Source organism: Trichechus manatus, unplaced genomic scaffold (assembly GCF_000243295.1).
Source record: "Trichechus manatus latirostris isolate Lorelei unplaced genomic scaffold, TriManLat1.0 scaffold00027, whole genome shotgun sequence".
NCBI classification, from domain to species: domain Eukaryota; kingdom Metazoa; phylum Chordata; class Mammalia; order Sirenia; family Trichechidae; genus Trichechus; species Trichechus manatus.
In genome coordinates this window covers 17,077,830-17,100,572 of record NW_004443963.1, presented here as the reverse complement: position 1 = coordinate 17,100,572, position 22,743 = coordinate 17,077,830, and the positions used below count along the sequence as shown (strand labels likewise).

Below are 22,743 nucleotides of genomic sequence, written 5' to 3'. Positions count from 1 at the left end.
TTCTTTCACCTTCCCTTTGAAAAGCTTGAACAGGAAGTGACTCGTCCTGAGCTGTGCACTTACATCTGTAAAACTGGTCCGTGGGGAGCCAAGGAACAAGACCCCCGAACCAGTTGGCATTTTACTGATTCAATATTGAGCACTTGTTCCACACAAGGTGTGCAAATCTGAGTGAGGCAGAGGCATAGGTAGCCAGTCCTGCCTTATCTCAGCATGAATTGTGCTTCTGCCTGAAAGCCACTTGGAGGCAGCACCTCTTGCCCTGTCTGGAATCCCAAAATCAATCCTGAAATTGAAAGAACTTGACTTGGAAGTGGAGAGAATCGTCTGATCTCAACTTTTCCACTTCCTAGCTGTGTGACTTTACACAGACCACCTAAAACCTCTATGAACCTGTTTCTTTATCTGTTAAATGGGTGTAGAAATGCCTGGTTAAGGGGACAATTGTGTAAGTGCCAGGCGTTTCGCAAGCTTTCAGCAATCATTTACTGAGAGTCCGCTAAGGCTAAAAGCCACCCCTCCAGATGAGTCTCAGGCTGGGGTCTTCTACCTTCCCTACCCCTCCCCCCATCCCTCGGGCCATCCTCAGAGAGGCAGCGTCCCCCAATCACCCAATGCCTTTAAGGTCCTACCATCCCTGACTTGTTAAGTTAGCTTGCGAGGAGCTGGGACGCCGTAGCCTGAAGGGCGCATAGAGACCTGCGCGCTCACTGGCCCAGTGAGGAGAGGCGCATGAGGGGGCGCTCCGGAAGGTCTGTCACATGTTTGGGACCACAGACAGGGGTCAAGTGCGCAGCTAACCCCGTGGATCCTCGGCTTCTCTCCCAGTCGCCCGCTCCTGTGACAAGTGCCCGGAACCCGCGCTCCCCGCCCGCGCGCCTCCCATGCGCGGGGGGTTCCAGGCGGGGCACGCCCAGCCCCTGCCCAAGCGGCGGGCGGGGCGAGCCGGGGCCTTTGTGTTCAAACCACCCAATGGGCGATGGCAGTGGGCGGCATCGACGGGCGGGGCCTGCCCAATGGGCCGCGGCCTGTCAGCGTTGACTGACAGGCGCACACAAACACACTCGGCCACGCGCGCGCCGTCCGGCCCCACTCGCGCCGCGCGGGCCTCGCAGGCCGCATTGTCCCCTGCTCCGGCTCCGCGCCGCCCGCCGCTGCCTGCGCTCCAGCCCGGCCCGGTCCTCCTCGGCCCAGCGCCGAGCGTCGCTCGCGGATTTCGGCGCGGGAAAAGGGCGCGCCCGGCCTCGGACGCCCCCGGCCCGCACAGAGGAGCCGCGCAGCAGGTAACCGGGCGCCAGCCGTGGATTTTTAGGGGGCAGACGCGCGGGGCGAGGGTGCTGGGCCGGCACGCTCCCGCCTCCCGCGGCGTCTGGCCCAGCCTGACCCCCGGGTCATCGTCGGGCCGCTCCGGCCAGGGCTCAGCTGCCCAGGGCCTGGTTCTTCCTCCCGGCCAGGCTGGGCCAGGCTCCAGCCCCGCCGGGCACACGCCCCTGGGCCGGGCGGGGAGGGCCGAGCCGTGCCCAGGCCAGCCGCCTAGACTCATCTCCCTGCCGTGCGCCCGCCCCCGGAGCCGGCGGCCCCACTGGTCAGGCCAGAGGGCGGACGTCTCTAGGCGGGACTTCCCCGGCAGAGCCTCCCGGGAGACTGGGAGTGAAGCCTCGGCTGCCGCTGGCCCCGGGCAGTGCCTGCGTTTCGCATGCCAAGCAAGGCGGTTCCAGGGACAGGCAGTTCTCTGCCGCCGCCGCTGCTGCTTGTCGGGGCTCCTGGGACAGGGCTGCAGGAGGAGGGTCCATTTTGTTCTGTTCTTTAAAAACGCAAACCAACGGGCTGGGAAGTCGGGTCTGTGACTTAGAGCAGAGCCAGGGCAGGTGCGCCTTTGGTAAAAATCTAGGTTCAGCCGGTGGGGAATGAAGGGACAGAGAAGTTCACACCTGGAGGTTTTGCGGGTCCCACGAGGGAATGTAGTGTGAAAATGTCACGTGAGAAATAACCAAAATCTGGATTAAGGCTGAAGAGTGGATGGATACTTGTGCCTATGATATAGGCATGTGATGGGGAGGGAGGAAAAAGGTGGAGTTGAGAAAAGGATGTAGTTCAGCTCAGAAGTGGCAGGGATTTTTGTCCTCCATCCAGTGGTTTTATTTGAGGGTTTCTTTATTGTGTGTGTGTGTGTGTGTGTGTGTGTGTGTGTGTGTGTAGGTGAGGGGAGTGGGGTGTCTTTTCTGACAAGCAAAATATTTGAGCTGCTAGAGGCTCCCTCTTATTTTGGAGGATGGGGCCTTGTTGATCTTTTTCATCCTGTGGAGCCCAGACGAAAGGGTAAAGATCTGCTTTCTGTTTTGTGCTACCAAGACCCTGAGGAAAAGACTAAGAGGCTTCTCCGAGAGTGTGGGAGGGTGAAGGTGGTTGCTGACAGTTCTCAGGGTCCCCCATACACCTCTTCAAGAATATTTAGAGCAGCCAGAAGCAGCTGGGTATTGTATAAACATTTGTTTTGTTTCTCCCCCAGGGGAAGGTGGCATCCACTTTGGCAGGGCAGGGGTTAAGAGGCGGAGCCGTGGGTGGGCATCTGGAGGTGTTTTCTTTTTGTGGGGGAGGGGGTGTAGTGGGAGTAGGAGCCTTGATGGCACAAGAGTTAAGTTCTCAGCTGCTAACTGAAAGACTGGCAGTTCAGACCCACCTGGTGGCTCCGTGGGAGAAAGGCCTGATGATCTGCTCCCGTAAAGATTATAGCCTAGAAAACCCTATGGGGCAGTTCTGCTCTGTCACATGGAATTGCTGTGAGTCCGAATCGACTCGACAGTACCCAACAACAACAGTAGTGGGAGTGGATTTAGTGTACAAGGAATGGAGTATAGAAAAGGACCAAGGCCTACTTCCTGCTATGGCTACTACCATTCATATACAGTTCCCTTATTAGTACTGGCTGAACCCAGGGAGGGCTGCCAGGTGGGCATCATACCTGGGAAGATGCTTATAAGACCAGGACATATGACTGCTCGTTTTTCAGAAGAAGACTATCTAGAATTCTCCAGCTGGACTAACCAGACCTTCTGGTTTCCATAGTCTGGGCTGGGATGTGTTAAAGAGTCTGTGCCCACCACACAACCCACAGAGCTAGTCATTTAAGTACCAACCAGGAATATCAGAAGTGATAAAAAGTCACAAACTCTCGAGCGGGGTCTAGGCTACAGTAATGACTTTGTACTAGGAGTAGGCGAAGGCGCTAAGCAGAGACTCCCCACGTTTGCAATCTGAGATTGTGAATTTGGTTTCTGGAGCTGGAAGGCTTGTTAATAAATCTCCCACGTGTCCAGAGAACGCCGCCTTCTGCCAGGTCTCTTCACTTTGGCCTCCTTGAGTCCTGATTATCAATCTCAGAGCTTGATTTCCCGCCATGTTGGTGATGCGCAGGCGGGCCGGGAGTGACTGTAATTTCGCACTGGCTTCTCCACCTCCCTGTTTGGTTAGTTTGTTAACAAATACTTGCAGTGTAACTACTCTGTAGCCAACATATTTGGGGCTGTAAAAGACTCTAGTTGGGTATACACAGCACATTCCTAAAACAACTTGACAACTTTATGGTAGCGTGGAGAGGTCCTGGCCCTGCCACCTTGTCAGATCTGAGCTCCAGCCATGACTCTGTCACTGACAGGCTGGGTGACCGCGGACAAGCTGTCGTCATCCCAGCGCCTCTGGCTCCTCCCTTGTAAAATGGGAGTGACAATACCTACCTTGCCTGTGAGCCTCAGAAACGGAGTATGTAAGGAGCTTGGTAGCTAGTAGGCATTTAACAAGTTATTTTATCATCATTATCATATCAAGATGTATAGATATTGCAGTACAATATATAGGCACCATCAGAACGTAGGCGGGGTTTACCAGGAAAAGGTTTTCTGGAGTTAAGGTTTGATCAGGGCCATGAGTCAGGGCATGTAAATGTGCAGAAACGAAAGGAAGGTGCGGTCTGAGGGAAGCAACATGAGTGAACATGACGCAGCTGGGGGAGAGGGCAGTGCGATGGGACATCTGGACTGCAGGCTCCGTGCAGGGTGACACCAATCAGTGTCACTCATCATGCATTCCTGGGGTGCCTAGTACATGCCAGATTCTGTGCCGAGTATCAAAGGTATAGAGCCAAAGGAGGCCCCATTCTGGCTTTAGAGAAACTCAGTGCCAAAAAGGACAAAGACAAGTAAACCAAAAATTACAAAACTTTGTAGAAAGCTCCATGAAAGAGGTGGTTGTTATTGTTAACTGCCATCCAGTCAGCCTCCAACTCATGGCAACCCCATGCACAATGGAACGAAATGCTGCCTGATCCTGCACCGTCCCCATGATCGGTTGTGGTTCGGGCCATTGTGATCCACAGGGTTTTCATTGACTGGTTTTTGGAAGTAGATTGCCAGGCCTTCCTTCCTAATCTGTCTTAGTCTAAAAGCTCCACTAAACCTGTTCATCGTCATAGCAACATGCAAGCCTCCACTAACAGGCAGGTGGCAGCTGGGAGTCAAACCCAGGTCTACCACGTGGAAGGTGAGAATTCTACCACTGAACCAGCAATGTCTTCACAAAAGAGGTTTCATGGGTGCTGGCAAGCACCGAGGCAGGCAGGGAAGTCAGACGGCAGCAGGGTGGGCAGTGCTGGATGAGGTTTAATAAATGCCAATGTCTGGCCCCCAGCTCGGGACCTGTTTGGGTTGGATGAGTAGGGATGATCTGTTCTCTGCTGCAAGGCAGTTCCTCCACCTGTCCTTCTCCAGGAAGGAGCTGGAGAACAGCCCCAAGTCTCACACGTTGCCCTCCTTTCTCTCCCAAGAGTCTTCAGTGGAAGGATCCCCGGGCACCTCATCATGTCTCGACGAAGCCAGCGCCTCACGCGCTACTCCCAGGGGGATGATGACGGGGGCAGCAGCAGTAGTGGCGGGAGCTCCATCATGGGGAGCCAGAGCACCCTGTTTAAAGACAGTCCTCTCAGGTAGGGAACCCAAGAGACCCCGCAGAGTAGATGCACTGGGCAGCTTCATGGACGGCCTCTCCCTGTTGCAGCTGCTTGTGGGTGGAGATGAGGTGTCCATGTCTGGTCAGGGGGCCCTTCCTTTATTCACTCCTATCTGGGTTCCAGGACCCAGTGCCATTTCTTCTCCGCCTTCTGTCAGCCAGGGCTGCCCTCATGTGCAAGAACAGGAAGTGGGGAGAGGCAGCTTCATGCACAAGTCTGGCCGGAAACCCCGAGAGGCAAGCTGGGCTCACAGGCGTCCCATCTGCTGTGGTTGGGTGTGCCCGTTTGACTATCCCCCAGGCCCGCATGTCTCACTGACTGGGGGCCTCTGCAGTTGGCCAGTGAAGTGCTGAGGAGAGGAGCAAGTCGGCGGGGCCCTGGGCAAGGACAGCCAGGGTGGGCACCACCTCCTTGTCCTGCCCCAGTGGCAGACATGGGGCCCAGATAACAGCGTGTGGCTTTGCTAGCTCTGTGGGGCCAGGTTGGATGTGTCTGGGTGTTCCTTGGGCTGTAGAAATTGCTATTCCATTAAGAAGCATGGGGGAAAAACAGGCTTTGAAATTAGAGAGACCTGGGTTTGAATCCTGGCTCCAGCACTTACCGCTAATCGTACCTGGCTGCTTGTGAGATTTAGAGATAGTGAGAGCAGAGGACATACCTGCATTAGTAGACAGTCAGGCTGCCTGGCAGCAAGACTAGTGGTGCACTATCTGAGGGCTCTAGCGGGCTTTCTTCAGTGGCCCTGCTGGGCTCCCTTTGCCTGGCCCTTCCCTCACCTCATGGTGGACCTTCCACAGGACCTTGAAGAGGAAATCCAGCAACATGAAGCGCCTCTCCCCAGCGCCGCAGCTGGCCCCCTCCTCCGACACTCACACCTCCTACTACAGCGAGTCTGTGATCAAGGAGTCCTACATAGGTAGCCCCCGGGCTGCCTCCCTGGCCCGGAGCGCCCTCCTTGACAGGAGCTCCGTCCTCGACGACCAGCTGCACAGTGACCCCTACTGGAGTGAGTGTCCCAAGTCTTTTTCCTGGGGCTTTGCTTCCTTTAGGCCCTGAATGGTGCAAACAGTTTGCTCTCGGCTACTAACTGAAAGGTTGGTGGTTCAAACTCACCCAGTGGCACCGTGGAAGAAAGTCCTGGTGATCTTCTTTCCATAAATATTATAGCCAGGAAAACCCTATGAATCTCAGTTCTACTCTGTAATACATGGGGTTGCCATGAGTCAGAATTGACTCGATGGCAACGGGCTTGGGGGTTTTGGTTTGCTTCCTCTGGGAACTACCTAATGGTACAAAATTTCCTGCTGAGGGTTTCCTAACCATCGCTGTGGCAGAGGAAGGGCTCCCTGTCTTTGGACACCCTTGAAAGAGCAGTCGAGCCTGCTTGCCCCCCAGTCCCCTTTAGATGACAAAGCAGCCACAGGGCTGCTGTAAACCCTGGAGACGGAGGGGAGGGCCTCACACCTGGGCCTGGAGAGCTGGGGAGAGGCTGAGCAGATTCCTGGGATGCCCCTCTGAGTGTCCCGGGAGGTCCTCAGGGACCCCTCCTCGGAGTAGCCTGGCACCAGGCCTGGTTTAAAGGGGCTCCGGGTGACCCAGAAGGCCCCTGTGCTCTCCCTCCCCAGGTGAGGACCTGCGGGTGAGGAGGAGAGGCACAGGTGGCACCGAGAGCAGCAGAATCAATGGGCTCATGGAGAGCAAGCGCTCCGAGGACTTCCTGGGCTCCTCCTCGGGTTACTCTTCTGAAGACGACTATGTAGGTAGGGGTGCTTCCTCCACCTTCGAGCCCCGGGGCAAGGCTCCTGCAGACTCTGTGACGAGAGCACGGTGTCTGGTGAGCACCTCGCAGACTGCTGGGCCTCCCTCCTGTGCCTGCCAAGGCACCCTGAACTGAGGCCATGGTGGCCCTAAGCACTGTGCTGTGACTGTGCAGTCACTTATCTGTCATCCCCCCCACAGACAAGTCTGTGGGCAACCTGAGGTCAACACCATTGTGTGTTAGCTCATTGCCAGCATTTACCCTGGGGCTTTACGTATCGTGAGTGCCCAGTGATCATTTGTTAAATGAATGAATGATCCCTTAGCCTAGTTCTGGATGAGGGTTTGAGGCTTGTTGGTGAGAAGGGATGTGCAAGTGAGGAGCTCTAGTCGAAATAAAATACTGAGAACCTGTTTCATTCCTTCAGCAGCCCCTCCCTGCCTGCTCCCAGGGAAGGCCTGTGGAAGCTCAGAATGGGCAGGAGCTGGCATGTGGTCTCAGTCGAAGTCTAGGGGAGAAGGCAATTACCACAGTCTCCATATCCCAGGTCTCCTAACAGTGAGGGCAGACTGAGCTGGTTTCCTCTCCTCCTTGCAGGCTACTCGGCGGAGATGGACCAGCAAAGTTCAGGTTCCTGGCTAAGGGACACTGTCTCTCGGGCAGGCTCTTTTCTCTGGATGGTGGTCACTTCTCCAGGTGGGTGCTGGCTTGCAGGTGGGCGTTCTCCAGGTGGGTGTTCCATCTCTCTGCCATGAGCGCCCAGCCCTACCGAGAGATGGCAGGACCACTGGGAAGCTCATGTGTGATAGAACAGTCACCAAGAGCCACGTGAGGTCCCTTGCCTAGAAGGGGAGGGGCAGCTGCAGAGCAGGACAGTGGGGCGTGGGCAGGTGGGTTAGAGGGCCTGGGCAACATGGGGCAGAACAGAGGCATGCTGCCAGGTTGATGTTGGGGTGGAGCCAGGGAGGATCACAGGTGGAGAGACCACTGCTCGAAACCACCCCTGCAGGCCATGGGGTGCCAGGTGGAAACTGAGCCTGTGATGTCACTTTCCAGGCAGGCTCTTCGGGCTTCTCTACTGGTGGGTTGGCACCACCTGGTACCGCCTGACCACGGCCGCCTCCCTCCTCGATGTCTTCGTTTTAACCAGGTTAGTGACTCCAGCTTCGACAATGAACTGGAAAGCTCCGGGACAGAGGAGACGGGGAAAGTGTCCAAACCTGCATCTGGTCTTTCTTCCATTGTTTTTTTCCCAGCTGACTTGGAGCTCTGACTAGTGGGTGCCCCAGGGCCCATCCCTCCTGACCCAGCATAGAGTCGGGGTCACTTCTGCTCCTGTGACAGCCTTACAAGCAGGGCTCTGGGCAGATGAGGTGGTTTCTTCTTGGGTACTTCCTCCTAAACCGTCACCACTCCAGCCACTTCCTGGTTCGCAGAGAAATCCCGCGGCCTTGCCCCTGCTGGTTAGGCCTTAGCCTCCAGCCAAGAAGTGGGGTTCCCTGAAAGTTAAACTTCCCCTTGACCTGTGGCACCTTGGACCCCCGTCTCATTCAGGAGGCTGCTGTAGGTTCGTCCCCTTGTTCTTAGGCCAACAGGGTTTGGGAGCCTGCCCCTTGGGCAGGGGAGAGAGAACTGAGTCAGGAAGTCAGTGTCCCTCTGGCCGTAACCCAGGTCAGGGTGGGCACCAGCCATGCTGAGAAGAGGGGCAAAAATGCATTTGTGTCACACAAAAAAAATCCTTAGTTTCTAAAAAAGAAAATAATAAGTTCGTTTAAGGAGTTATGCATCTTTAAAATATATTTGCTTGCTTAAAAAAAACAACCAAGCCAGTCAATTCTGACTCATGGTGACTCCATGTGTGTCAGAGTAGAACTGTGCTCCACAGGGTTTTCAATGACCAATCTTCTGGAAGTAGATTGCTGGGCCTTTCTTCCAGGGCATCTCTGGGTGGACTCAAATCTCCAACCTTTCTGTTAACAGCCAAGTGCATTAGCTATTTGTACCACTCAGGGACTCCATATTTGCTTGCTCAGAGGACCTCTATGTATGAAAATTTTAGATTTTTCAAAGATCATATATTATTTTTAATAACATATTAATATTCAGAGCCAAGATTGTCCCCATTACTTCTAGTCCTGCAAGTAAAGCTCTGAAGCGTCCGCTCTGGCCCTTGCATGATAAGGAGCTCGTGGGTGTCCCCCTTCAGCTCTAGTTCAGCACTAAGAAGAACTCCAAGGGACTCTTGGGTGGGTATGGTGGCCCTGGAGCCCTCCTCTCATCACCCCATGTTTGCTGTCCCCCTCTCCCGTGTGGTCCAGGCGTGTCTCATCCCTGAGGACGTTCCTGTCGTTCCTCTTGCTCCTGCTGCTCCTCACCTGCCTGACTTACGGTGAGCCATGCCCAGCCTGGGTCTCCTGCAGCCTCAGGTGTAGGGGGAGAGCACGGAGGGGGCTGGCCAGGGGCAGGGTGGAATGTGGGCAAAGGCTGGCCCTGAGTGGTAATGTGACAGCCCGCATGATCAAGAAAGGGATAGAAGAGGAGGCAGGATGAATGGGGCAGACGGAGCCTGCACAGCTCCAACTCCTGAGCTGGCCCTCTCTGACTGCGGCTGCGTGGTCTCAGGTGCCCTGGGAAGAAGAGGACTGCCCCAGACCCCTGCTCTTGTCCTTGGTGCAGGGTCCACACTCCTGCAAGGCATGTTTACACATCCTTTGTGCCTCTTGGACAGACACACGCCCTGGTGCAGGAGGGCTCAGGTGAAAAGCAGGGACTCTGGCAGCATTCTTATCAATAGTCATTGTCCCTCCGTTCCAAAACAGGACATAGTCCTTGGAAGAGCAAGTTTAATATTTAGCTGTCTTTAGGATAAAAGCAATAAAGCGATAAAGAGAAATAAGCACCCCTTTTTATACTAAGATACCAGTTATTTACAAGATTCTCTATGTTGTTCTGATTTCTATCACTGGAATTTCAAAATTTTTACATAGTTGTAATTGTTACTTTGATATACTTATTTTGTGTTGACCTTCATTTGACAATTTCACATGAGTTTCTTTCTTATCCTTACGGGCCACGTGCTCCATTTTCATGATTATACCAATGTATAACGAGAGGGAGTTGATAAGTTTAGTGCCTATTCAACGATTTGTTAATAGTGAAGTAGAACATTTTTCCAAGTGTGGATTTCCTTTTTGTATTTCCTGTTACAAGAACAGCTTGTTCCTATCCAGTGGAAACTAGCCATCACCCTTAAAATAATGATCCTTTATCATCGTGCAGTGTTTTGTCCAGGACACACCTTCACATGCCTTATCTCAGTTTCACATGAGTGAGATGTATATCAGAGTTACCTGGGGACCTTTTAAAACATACCAGTGTCTGGCCCCACCTTCTAGAGAGTGAGCTCGTTGGTCTGGGGTGGGGCCCCACGCAGGTGGGTTTTCAGAGCTCCCCAGGGGAGTCTGATGGGCTGCCACAGTTGAAAGTTGCTGAAACAGAACACACCTTTCACCATAGCCTGTGGGGTTGGTAGAGCCGATGTCATTGTCATGTCACATGGAGGTACATGTGGAGAGTCTTGAGTGACCTGCTGCAGGTAGTACAGGTCTGACTTACAGCCCAGGTGCTTCCGTTGCACCTGCTCCCGACCCATGGATAATCACCAGGGTTTCACTCTCCCTTGTCTTGTGTCAAGTATTGATGAGGAAAAGGCTGTATGTTCTAGTCCCCTTGAGACGTCACAGCATCCAGGAGGCTGTGTGGGAGCAGCGAGACCTCGCACCATATGACTTCTAGTCCATGGGTCTATCTGTCTCTTCCCCTCCCTCAGCAGAGCTCAGGAGTAAACACATCACACGCTCAAAAACCCATTGCCATCAAGTCGATTGCGATTCATAGCGATCCTGTAGGAAGAGTAGAACTGACCCATAGGGTTTCCAAGGCTGTAATCTTTATGGAAGCAGACTGCCACATCTTTCTTCCGAGGAACAGCTGGTGGGTTCGAACCACCAACCTTTCGGTTAGCAGCCGAGGGCTTAACCGCTGCACCACCAGGGTTTCCACATCACACACAGATGGCCCTAAATCCAGATGCAAGCATCTCTGTGTGGCCGCAGCACTGTGCTTTTGCTCTGGGGCCGGAAACAGCCTCTCTCGGAGGGGGCAGTGCGTTCTTGTTCTGTGAGCCTCACCGTGGCGGCCCATTAGTCACCTGGGGAGCTTGTAAACACCTGCGCAGGGCCCACCCCAGGCCAATTAACTCACTCTCTGGAGGGAGGCCAGACAGTGGTGTGTTTTAAAACCTCCCAGCTGACTCTGATTACAACCAGGGTTGACAGCCACCATCCAGCCTCTGGGGTGCCCCCATCATCCCGAAGTTATTAAAGCCCATGTTTTTCCTCAAGTTTTCCCACCTACAGAAAGACGAGGGTTCTTGAGGGGGACCTCTGAGATTGTCAGGTGGAAGTGGCTACCTCAGGGAGAAGGAACGGCCATCCTCTCACCTCCTCCTAGCAGAGGCTCTGCTCACATGATGGAGACAGGCCACTAATGACTGGTGGCAGGCAGGCCACATCCTCACCGGCTCGTGCCTCCTTGTTCAGCCTCTGCCCGGATAACCAGCCTCTCCCCTGTGTACAGGTGCCTGGTATTTCTACCCCTATGGGCTGCAGATGTTCCAGCCTGCCTTGGTGTCCTGGTGGGCAGCGAAGGGCCGCAGCAGGCAGCACGAGGTGTGGGAGCCCAGAGAGTCATCCCCACGTTTCCAGGTGAGTGTCTCAGGCTTGGAGCCCTAGTGGCGCAGTGGTTAAAGTGCTCGGCTGCCAACCGAAAGGTCAGCAGTTTAAACCCACCAGCTGCTCCGCGGGAGAAAGATGTGGCAGTCTGCTTTGTAAAGATTACAGCCTTGGAAACCCTGTGGGGCAGTTCTACTCTGTCTTACAGGGTGGCTATGAGTCGGAATCGACTTGAGGACAGTGGGTTTGGTTTGAGTTTGGTCTTAGGCTTGTAGGCACCCGAGAGATGAGCAACAATTCGGAATGGAGAAAGTGGCCAGGCCTGCCTCTGCCTGTATTTGCAGGTGATTCCCTGCTGCCCCCCTTACACCTCACATACAAAGCTTTAGAACTTTTACAAATGTAAAACTCTTTTTATTCCCCTCAGTATAGTTATTTGGACTTTGCTTGCATCCTACTGAATTGAATTTGGTATCACATTTTTAACCATTTATTTTTGTGGATATTGTCTTCCTGAGTATGATCTTATTATTTAATAAAGCTATGACCTATTCTGTTATCTGTAACTTTTTCTTTTGTAATCATTATTAAAGCCATTAAGTACCATTTGCTTTCAGGACCACCTTTTATGTAAAAAGGGGGAAGTAAGGAATGAATGTGTATTTGCATAAAGACACTAATGAAAATAGTTGGCTGGCTTGGGAGTGCAGCGTTGGATGAGGCAGTGAGGAACTCGGCTTTATGCTGTTTGTTTGTTTGCTGAGTATGCAAACGTATTTCCTGTTCCAAAAAAAAAATTGAATTTTTAAAAATCAGAAGTCTCTGCCACCAGCAGGCCCCTGCCCTCTAATTAACAGTTGACAGACTGGGTTTTATAATTCCTCTTGGCAGAGATTTTTGTTGTTAAGCCAGCCAGGTTCTCAGAATTCATGACACGCTATCAAATGCCACCCTCGCATCCAAATGGTTTTTATTCCATCTTCTCCATGGGCATGCAATTAAAGAGGAAAAGTGAAGCCTTTCCAAATTATTTGGCTTCTAGCCATAGTTATCAAGGGAAGAGAGGAGCCCTGGTAGTGCAGTGGTTAGCGTTCAGCTGCTAACCGAAAGATCAGTGGTTTGAACCCAGCAGCCACAGTCTGCTTCTGTGAAGATTACAGCCCTGGAAACCGTAAGGGCAGTTCTACCATGTCCTATAGGGTCGCTATGAGTTGGGACCAACTCAGTGGCCACAGGTTTCAGCTTTGGGTATCAAGGGAAGAGTGAATGCTGTTTAAAGTCAGCAGCTGAACTGCTCAGCCCCTCCTCTCGCTACTCCGCTTGCTCTCTCTGCACCTGCACAGGTGGGGAGGGAAGGGGAGATGGGCCTCAGCGCCCAGGTCACCGCCAGGCAGCCATCCTCCCAGGACCACAGCTCTCACCCCAGCCCTCCTCTGTGCCCTCCTGTGCTTCTCTCTCTCAGGGCATCTATCTGCTGCTGAGCTCACTTGCCTCTAGGGCAGGTAGATGGAGCCCCAGGGTGTGTGTACCTCCGGGTGTTTGTGGCTTCTCTTCCCTGTCTGTGCAGCCTGTCTCCGAATGGCCCATTTTCAGGGAGCACAGTTGCCTGATGACACTCACAGGCCGCTCACCTCTCTGGTGTTTTCCTTTCCTCCCCCACCAGGCTGAACAGCACATCCTGTCCCGGGTGCACTCCCTGGAGCGGCGCCTGGAAGCACTTGCTGCCGAATTTTCCTCCAACTGGCAGAAGGAGGCCTTGCGGCTGGAGCGCCTGGAGCTGCGGCAGGGGGCTGCCAGTGAGGGCAGAGATGGTGGCGGTGGCGGTGGCCTGAGCCACGAGGACACTCTGGGGCTCCTGGAAGGGCTGGTGAGCCGCCGCGAGGCTGCGCTGAAGGAGGACTTCCGCAGGGACATGGCTGCCCGGATCCAGGTTGGAGAAGAGGGGCCTGGGTGTCCTGTGTGGGTGACACCCGTGGGAACTCATGACTGTCAGCGGTGTGGGGGCAGGGAGGTGGAAGGGGCCAGCACCGTACACCCCGATGTGAGAGACAGCTCTGCCACTTGGCCATCACTCAACCTGGTGGCCTCTCTGAACCTGTTTCTCTTTGCAATGGAGACTCTGATACCTACCCCACATGGTGGTGAGGATATGAGATTATCAATAAGGAGCCACGTAGCACCGGCCACTGCGTAGGTGTGCAGTAAAGATCAGGTGCGAGGCTCACGTGTTACAGAGGCGCACTATAGTGTAAAGGAAAGATCTCTAGCTTTGGGATCAAACAGACATGGGGCTGAACTGCAGTGCAAATTACACAGACGTATAAGCGCGAGTCTATAAAATCCTGTCTCTCTGCTCCATGCTCAACAGGAAGAGCTGGTCACCCTGAGAGCAGAACATCAACAAGACTCAGAAGACCTCTTCAAGAAGATTGTCCAGGCTTCCCAGGTCAGGCGGGTTTGGAGGCGCCCACTCAGGGGCCTACAGTGGGGTCCTGACCCAGTTCAACATCTATTCTTGGACTGAAAAAGATACCTTGGACCCTTGGTCCTTCCTAAGTGTCTGCTTAGAGGTAGAATGGGGGCAGGGGGTTGGCTGTCTTCTCTCTTTGAACCAAACTCACCTCAGTGGGAATGCTCTCCAGGGACTCTCTGGCAGGGTGCTTGAGGCCAGGGAGGGCTGTTTTCAAACGACCTGTTGTGCTGGGTATGCACATGCTGAATGAATACGTGAATGTATGAATGCCTGAGTCATTGAATATGGGTGAGACTCTCATGAGAACTTTGACCAGGAGACTAGTTTGAAGTTTGCTGCAGGAGTCAGAGGATACTGGGGCAGGGATGTGATTAAGCAGACTCCCAGCCAAGAACAGATCCTACTTGGAGGCCGATTTCTCTGAGCTTGCTGTTTCTTATATTTGTTCCTGCTTCCTGCTTACAGGAGTCTGAGGCTCGTCTCCAGCAGCTGAAGTCAGAGTGGCAAAGGTAATGGGCACTGCCATCTGGCCCAGATCTGCTCCTCCTGCCTTCCCCATACCCCCTCCACAGGCAGGATTGGGGAGTGGAGCTAAAAAGCAGAGTTCTGATCGTGTGACTGAGCAGAGAAGGGGATGGTGGAAACCTAGCTCAGAGCCAACTGCTTAGAGCCTGTGAGGCACAGTGGAGGCTAGTGGGTGGGGGTTGGCTGATGGTGGCAGTGGGCACAGCAATAACGTTGGGACACACCGCTTCCCTGTCTAGCCTGCAGGCTGCCCCCCCATGCCCTGGATGTCCATGATTGCCCAGGAGGTTTGAGGCTGAGTAAGGGGCTGTGGGCTTAGAGAGGAGACAGTCTCAAAATTCGCTCCTTGGACTAAGCAAGCCAGTGCATAGGCCCCCGGGCTGCAGTGTGCAGCCAGAAGCTCCAAGAGTCGGCCTGGACACCCTCTCGCCTTCTTTTAGGTGGTAGACGCACATCCTAGTATCATGAGCCAACTCAGGACCTTCTTGTTTTCCTCAGCATGGTCTTACCCTCCAAAAGAGACATCCAAGGCTTACTCTTCTCTTTCTGGGACTAGGATGACCCAGGAGTCCTTCCAGGAGAACGCTGTGAAGGAGCTGGGGCGGCTAGAGGGCCAGCTGGCAGGCCTGCGGCAGGAGCTGGCAGCCCTGGCCCTGAAGCAGGGCTCTGTGGAGGACCGTGTGGATCAGCTGCCCCAGCAGATCCAGGCTGTGCGCGATGATGTGAGTTGGAACCAGCCAGGTTCCTGCGGAATGGCCTGTCCTCTGAGACCCTTTCTCCTGGCAATCTACACAGCAGAGCCCCTTGGCCTATGGCCTCTGTGACTCCCACAAGACCACACCTCCAGACTTGGCGCCATGTGGGCCTGCTTTCACGGGAGTCCTTCTGTTTTTCCACAGATGCTCAGGGAGGGTTGTTCATAGCTCTTTCCCCTGTGGGGTACTAAACAGGTGTGTGCCGGCCCTACGGCCCTATGTGCAGGCCTCACTCCCTCCCTAACCCTTCACCCGCCCAAGCTAGCCACCCCATCCCAGGCCCTGGCTCTTCCAGGAGCCTTCCCACACAAGACTTTTTCTCGTCCCCAGGTGGAGTCTCAGTTCCCTGCCTGGATCACTCAGTTCCTGCGCCGAGGTGGGGGGGCCCGTGCAGGACTCCTTCAGCAAGAGGAGATAGAAGCTCAGCTGCAGGAGCTAGAGAGCAAGATCCTCACCCACGTGGCGGAGACGCAGGGGAAGTCGGCAAAGGAGGCCGCAGCCAGCCTGGGGCTGATGCTGCAGAAGGAAGGCATGATCGGGGTGACGGAAGAGGTGAGGACACGTGCCCCCCGCTACACCCACACACCCTAACCTGTGCAGCCCCATGCTGGCAGCTCCTTGGAATGTTCTAAAACAGAAGTGACATGCAGGAGCTGTGATATTTGCTTTGGAGCTGGCATGGGTGGATGGGTGGAGGTACACCGAGGTAAGTGGAGTGTGTGCCCGGATACCCAGCCTTATAGGCAGCAGCATGGTGTAAGCATATGAGGGCTCAGCGCGTGGGTGCCCAGCCCAGGGGCGGTGGGGGTGTGGAGGTGGACATGCCTGTTTCACATCTGAGACACTGAGAATCTCTCTTCTCGTGCTAAATTTAGCAGGTACATCGCATTGTAAACCAGGCCCTGAAACGATACAGCGAGGACCGCATTGGGATGGTGGACTATGCCCTGGAATCAGGAGGTGGGCCACTTTCCCTCCGCCTGGCCCCCAGTCCCTGGTCCCATTAGCTCCTGGCATGAGTCAGGGCTGCAGAAATGCTGGGCAAGCAAGGCTGGAGGTCAGAGGAAATCAACCAGCCTAGAACCGGCCACCAGGCCATGCAGGTCAGGGAGGTTGTGATGCTCAGAACACCGTTCTCAGCTAGGAAGTGCTGACATTTGCCAGCTGCTCTCTGGGGCCAGGATAGGCCTGAAGAGGGGGCTGGGGCGTCTGACCTCATCTGCGGAGAGAAGGGCAAGGGTCCCTCCTCCGGCTGCTGCACCCCTCCATGCCAGGCCTCCCTTGGCTGGCGAGCTGAGCTGGCTGTCTGGTCTTCCTGCCCCGCTGGTGCCCACCCTGCCTGCCTTTCCTGTTTTAGGGGCCAGTGTTATCAGCACGCGCTGCTCCGAGACCTATGAGACCAAGACAGCCCTCCTCAGCCTCTTCGGCATCCCCCTGTGGTACCACTCCCAGTCACCCCGGGTCATTCTCCAGGTAGGCCCCAAACTACACTAATACAGAGTCATTCTCCCCTTGCAACCTCATGGCTGGGCGGGGCCACGCACTGCTCAGCAGTTGTCCTGGACGTGGGTGAGCTTCTAGCTGTGGCACCCCCCCAACACGACCCTCCTCCACTCCAGCCAGATGTGCACCCAGGCAACTGCTGGGCCTTCCAGGGCCCCCAGGGCTTTGCTGTGGTCCGCCTTTCTGCCCGCATCCATCCCACTGCTGTTACCTTGGAGCATGTGCCCAAATCCTTGTCACCCAACAGCACCATCTCCAGTGCCCCCAAGGACTTTGCCATCTTTGTGAGTACCCAACCATGTGGGGGCTGGAGGAGCTGTAGGAGGATGCGGGGGGCCTCTCTGCTTAGAATAACGGGACTAGGGGAGGGGACAGGGGAGCAGATTCTGGAGGAGATGGAGCCAGAAAACAGTGGGAAGGGGGCGCTTCAGTCCCAGCTGTCTCAGGCTCCTGAGGAGGAAACTGAGGCACAAGAGGGTTAAGTGACTTGTCACAGGCCACACAGCAGCCCTGCTTCCAGGCTGGACACCCTTGTCCGTGTCCAGGGCTCAGGCCCCCCTTCGTCCAGTGGAGGCTGGGCCTGACCCACTGAGGTGTGAGGGGTGGGTGTGGGAGTTTAGGAGGGAGGGAAGAGCATCTCATTGCAAACGCGGGGTCCTCTCCCTGCTCCATCCCAGTGTCCCTCCCTTCCCAGGTGGCTGGGCCATGTCTAAGGGCGTGTGCTGTCCCTCCCACCACCCTTCTGCCAGCTATCCCTTTGCTCTCTCTTGCAGGGATTTGACGAAGACCTGCAGCAAGAGGGGACGCTTCTTGGGAAGTTCACCTACGATCAGGACGGAGAGCCCATCCAGACGTTCTATTTTCAGGTACAGAACCCTGCCCTGCCAGCAGAGGGGGCACATCCACTTTCTCCTCCGTTCAGCACATGGCAATTGAGGTTAGGCTGGGGCCTGCAGGCAGTGCTGTGGCTGGGCCCCAGGGGAGGCCATCTGTCTGAAGCACCAGTGGGCATCAGGCCCTTGTTCAAAATGCAGATTCCCAGTCTCCACCCCCGGAGATTGATTCCTAGGGCTGTTGGGCCCAGGATTCTGCATTTTAAGAAATAAAAAGTTGTATCAGATGCAGGTGGCCTGAGGACCACCCTAGAAGAATCCCTGGTGGGAGGAATCGGGTTGATGGGTGGGGGCACTGTGAGGTTGAGAAGGCAGGAAGACAGGTTGTGGAGAGGCGGGTCTGGCCAAAATTCAGCCCTGAAGGCTGGTGGGGTGGGTTGCATGTTTTAGGTAGAGAAGTGGCAATATGATGGCATTTTGGAAAGACCACTGTGACCACGTGTCAGCGGTGAATTGAAGAGGCCATGCCTAGAGACAGGGAGGCAAGTGCAGATGGAGGAGGTTCCTGTGAGGGTGTGGGGAGAGGGATGGAGAGAAGGCAGGTTAGAGGCACATTTGGAGGGTCCTGCGCCTTAACCAGGTGGGAGTAGGGAAGGGGCGGGTGGAGATGAATCAGCTCCAGGCAGCTGCTGGGGCCACTGAGGCAGTGCAGAGGAGAATGCAGAACATCAGTCTGGCCACAGAGGAAGGCGCCAGTGAGAGGGTCCAGGGAACCATGGGGTGGACTTAGATGGGAAGGCTAAGCTGTCATCAGCACAGAGATGGTCGCTGGAGTGTGGGGAGCAGCTGGAGCTTCTCAGGGTGATTCGTAGACTAAGCCAGGAACCCCTAGGCTTTAGGAGTAGGGAGGGGACAGGAGGCTGTGTAGAAAGGCCAGGGAGGAGAGAGGATGGCCGGGAGAGCACCAGGCCTCAGCCAGCAACACTGTGGACAGAGAGGCCAGAGCCTAGAAGCCTGGATGGGGACTTGAGAAGGAAAGGAAGAAATCCTGCCAAGTTAAGGAGATTCTTTTGTAACATCAGCCAGTGTCAAGCCCTCCAGGAAGATAATTCTACCGATTGATAATATGACAAAAATAGCGACTGAATTGATCACAATTTTGGATGAATTTGTATTTTATTGTTCCTGATTACGTGGTCCTCAGTACAAGACCGTTTTTATGTCGCCTGTGGGCCAGGCCTGGCACAGGCTCACAGGTTGGGCCCTATAGGGATGCTGAAGCCCTGGGGCTCCTTGGCCCATAGGCAGCAGCATTTGAAGCCTGGTTCTCCTCAGAGGCCCAAGGAAGCAGGAGAGGGGGTAGGAGGGCTGCCCTCTGGGCCCTGGGGTGGGTGCCACCACCTCCCACCTTCTCTGTCAGTGAGGGCGCCAAGGAATCTGCGAGGCTCCTGATGCCTCCCTTCTCTACCCAGGGCCCTACCATGGCCACGTACCAGGTGGTGGAGCTGCGGATCCTGACCAACTGGGGCCACCCTGAGTACACCTGCATCTACCGCTTCAGAGTACATGGGGAGCCTGCCCACTAGGTTTTCTTGCTTGTGCTTGCCGCCAGCCACCAGGAGGCCAGCCTGTGGGCCCTGGCCGCCCCTCTCAGCACGCCGTGCCTGCCTTCTCTGGGGTGGGCGAGCAGTACCCCGCCACTTCCCCGCACGCTTGATTAGCGCCAAATTCCAGGAGCAAGAAGGAAGAGCCCTGGCCCCAGTGGACACAAGAGGATACACTGTCCCAAGCAGTGGGCAGCTTGGGGTGGACAGTGGCCCAGTGGTCTCGTTTGATTCTTGGCTGTCCTCATGTCGGCCAGGTTGATGTCCCCCTCCTGGGAGGGTGTATATATGTACCATATCACAGGGAAGGGGAATGAATGAACATGCTTCAGCAGAGGCCAGGAGAAGCCTCCTGGCCTTGGGCCTTGGTGGTGGGGCTGCTGCCCAGGAGCTACTGTCGGAGGCATGGGAATGAAGCACGTGCCAAAGCTGCAGGCAGGACTAGCAGGGCCTGGGCAGGTGAGCAGGTGAGCAGAGCTGCTCACGTGTGGGGAGAGGGCTCAGTGCAGCGCGGACTGAGGCCCAGACACGAAGCACTGGCGTAGGGTTGCTGGGCTCTTCCAGCATGGCTACTGCCGCAGTCTAGGAAGCTTGCCCCGGGTTCCCTGAGGGTCATCTGCACACTGTATTTGTCCTGGGTGTAGGTGGACCCGGGGGCTTCTCATACCGTAGAGGGCACTGGGTTCTGTGTGCCTTGTCCGGGCAGCTGCCGTGTGTGGCCCTAGCAGCCAGGGCAGGCCTACAAGGACTCCTCTCTGCGAGGAGAATCGTTGCTTTTTCTTCCCTGCTGCCGAGGCAGGCCTACTGTGCTCCCCATTCCTGCTAGGGCCTGCCAGTGCCCCAGAGTGAGCTCACCACATTCCCCAGGGTCAGGAACCTGACCAGCTATTTGGGACCACTAACATCTGGGGACAAGGAGCCCTGGTGGCACAATGGTTAAGTGCTTGGCTAATAACCGTAAGTTCAGTGGTTCGAACCCACCAGCTGCTCAGTGAGGGAAAAGACCTGGAGATGTGTTTCCGTAAAGATTACAGCCTGGGAAACCCTATGGGGCAGTTCTACTCTGCCCTACAGGGCCGCTATGAGTTGGAATTGACTCACTGGCACACAATAAGCATCTGGGGGCAGCTGGGAGGGTGGGGAGCAGGGAACTCCCTGGGCCCTTGAGGGGTCCAGTGACGATGATGACGTTCAGGGTGTCATGGTGGGCCCTGCCCCCAACAAAGCTACTCAGGCACCTGCTGTAAAGGGGCCCTAACCCTCAGGCTGCCCTTTGGGCTCTTTCAGCTTTTGCTGGGATTTTGTTTCCTTTTCTGGCTCATTTTCCACGGGGCGGGGGGGGGGGTCAAGGTGGGGTTAGGGGGGAGCTGGCAGTTACATGGGGTTGGGAGGGGGTGAGGAGGGACTTTTAGACCCAGCAGGCCCCACTGTATTATGTACATATTTTTCAAGGTCTGTTTTTTAACGGAAAGAAAAGCTAAGGGCTTGATTCCTAGCCCCGTTCTGTGGGGCTCTGGGTGATAATTAAGTTCCTCCTGACCTGGTTGCCAGAAGGGCCTGGGGCAACGGCTCCAGCTGTATCCACTAGTTCTGGTCTGTTGGGAAGGTTGGGGAGGGGCTGCTGTGCCAGAGCTGGGCCCAAGCAGGCTCCCAGAGGATGGGGCTGGGATGAAGTGGCGGCGAGGCCGCGTCCTGTGGCGCTCCTGCACAGCCCTGGCTGAGTCAACCAGGTTTTGTTTTGCGCTCTCCTGTCACAAATGCTGCACTATTGGTTCTTAATTTTGTATCTCCAGATTCTAACTTATGCCTATGCAAAAGAATAAATTATGCCCAGGATTTAATGGAGCATGGTGGCTATTTATGAAACTGCTCTTGGGAAAATGGGAGAATGAATTCTGAATGCTCCCGAAGACTTACTCCTATATTTTAGCTCAGCCTCCGTTTTCACCTCTGGGCTAAAACCTGGATGTAGGAGTCGGGGGTGGGGGGCCTGAGGCAAGACCGACTCCAGTCTGCTGGGCTAAGGGTTGGCAGAAGAAGGAAGTGAGGTGTTCAGGAGCTGTCACTGATAGCCCCCTATGAAGCAGGAGAAATTTCCTGCTTTTTTCAGTGCTGTTTGAGCAGGAAGTAGAAAAAGTTACACTCTTAACTGCTGACTGACCACTTCCACCTTGAGTGCAGAGAGACCCTCTTCCACAAGAACTGTATATTTGCCCCATGTCCCTGGGATGGGCCAAGGAGGTGTCACACTGTAATGCCTCTGTGGGTCCCCTGAAGAGCCAGAATCTGCCAGCTCAGGGGACACGGGACCTGATCCTTCCCTGCAAACATCTCCCAGACTGACTCCAAGGACTGCTCTAGGGCTCAGGGCAGCTCCCCACTAGGTCTCTTGCACCTCTTGTCCTGACCATGGCACCTGGCCCAGGGCAGGAAGCCGGTCATGTAGGGGACAGACTGCCACAAGAGAGGGTGCTGGGCAGAGTGCAGACCCAGCCTCGGGCCAAGGCAAACTGACCTCTCAGCTCAGCGTGTGGGAAACCATCCTCCCTCTTCCGGCTCCTGTTCACTTCCCTCCCCAGTTCATCCAACACCTCTGCAGCCAGCCCCAGATCTCATCAAAGGAGACACCCCAAACAGCACCAGGAAACGGCTTCCTGGAACTTGCCACACACGGCCCGAGCCCAGTGCCGTTGCTCATGCCCCTCCTGGGCCTGGCATGTGCTGTCCTGTGCATGTGCAAACCCTAGATGCCACTCATGGCACAGCCCCCACACCACTCACAACCCCGGTCAAACTTCCGCTTCCCCTCGCACCCCCCTTATATTCCCGTTGCCTTTGTTCATGCTGCGCCAAGGTGACCAGTAAGCAGAACAGTGGTCCTGACTAGGAACTTGTTCCATTACCAGGGCCAGCCCGGATCTGGGCCATCTCTGTCCCATTCCACCAGCAAAGGGCCTTACTCCTGGTAACACCTCCACACACATTTGCTGCAGGTACAGAAGGGCCAGGATTTGCCAGTAGAGATGATCAGATTAACAACTTTATTCTTCATCAACTACAAAAGGGCTGGTGTCTTGTTCCAAATGGACAGTTGGTAGGGATTGGACGTGGAGGGGATCTTTATCATCCCCGTTAATGACAGTGAAACACTTTACTCAGCTGCATGCTAGCAGGTGTGCGCCTGGTGAGCACAGAGACCCAGCCCAGCCCTCCTGAGTGTCTGACGGCGGAGGCCAGCATGGTGGCCACAGTTTCTGAATGTGAAGAAAGTGGTTATGGCCAAAAAAGTTCAAACAAAAGCTTCCATCTGCTCCCAGAACCAGGACTACGGCTTGTGGAGGCACAAATTCCACAGCACCTGCTACGGGGGCAGATCAGAGTGTACTGAACACTGGAGGCCTGTTTTGAAGGCATCCAGTGGGCTGGGCCAGCAGCAGCCCCCATAAGCAGAGCCAGAGCGAAAAAGCAAGAGGTAAAGAGCCAGCAGACAAACAGGCAGGGTGAAAGGACAAGGCCAGGCTGCTGACTGAAAAGCTGAGGGGGCAGGGCTGGTGCA

General features: G+C 55.1%; 1 protein-coding gene across 2 annotated transcripts; it reads left to right on the top strand.

The window, feature by feature from the left end:
• Positions 1-1,100: 1,100 nt before the first annotated feature.
• Positions 1,101-20,515, top strand: SUN2 (Sad1 and UNC84 domain containing 2). Of its 2 annotated transcripts, XM_004373867.3 has the most exons (18): positions 1,101-1,283; positions 4,820-4,978; positions 5,800-6,008; positions 6,628-6,762; positions 7,359-7,457; positions 7,818-7,911; positions 9,080-9,150; positions 11,400-11,527; positions 13,158-13,424; positions 13,863-13,940; positions 14,433-14,476; positions 15,049-15,214; positions 15,578-15,799; positions 16,123-16,207; positions 16,605-16,720; positions 16,867-17,034; positions 17,524-17,616; positions 19,056-20,515. In XM_004373867.3, the coding sequence occupies exons 2-18, from the start codon at positions 4,854-4,856 to the stop codon at positions 19,167-19,169; spliced, it is 2,214 nt and encodes a 737-aa protein (XP_004373924.1). In that variant the 5' UTR covers positions 1,101-1,283; positions 4,820-4,853; the 3' UTR covers positions 19,170-20,515. The 2 variants fall into 2 exon arrangements, with proteins under 2 accessions (XP_004373924.1, XP_023584818.1); XM_023729050.1 differs by lacking the exon at positions 19,056-20,515 and having other exon boundaries at positions 17,524-18,995.
• The last annotated feature ends 2,228 nt before the right edge of the window (positions 20,516-22,743 follow it).

Bases quoted from the DNA above. Each gene is read 5' to 3' on its own strand.
- SUN2 (XM_023729050.1), top strand. From the start codon at position 4,854: ATGTCTCGACGAAGCCAGCGCCTCACGCGCTACTCCCAGGGGGATGAT. The intron at 6,009-6,627 runs GTGAGTGTCCCA...CTCCCTCCCCAG, and splicing joins GCACAGTGACCCCTACTGGA to GTGAGGACCTGCGGGTGAGG. The intron at 17,035-17,523 runs GTGAGTACCCAA...TCTCTCTTGCAG, and splicing joins CCAAGGACTTTGCCATCTTT to GGATTTGACGAAGACCTGCA.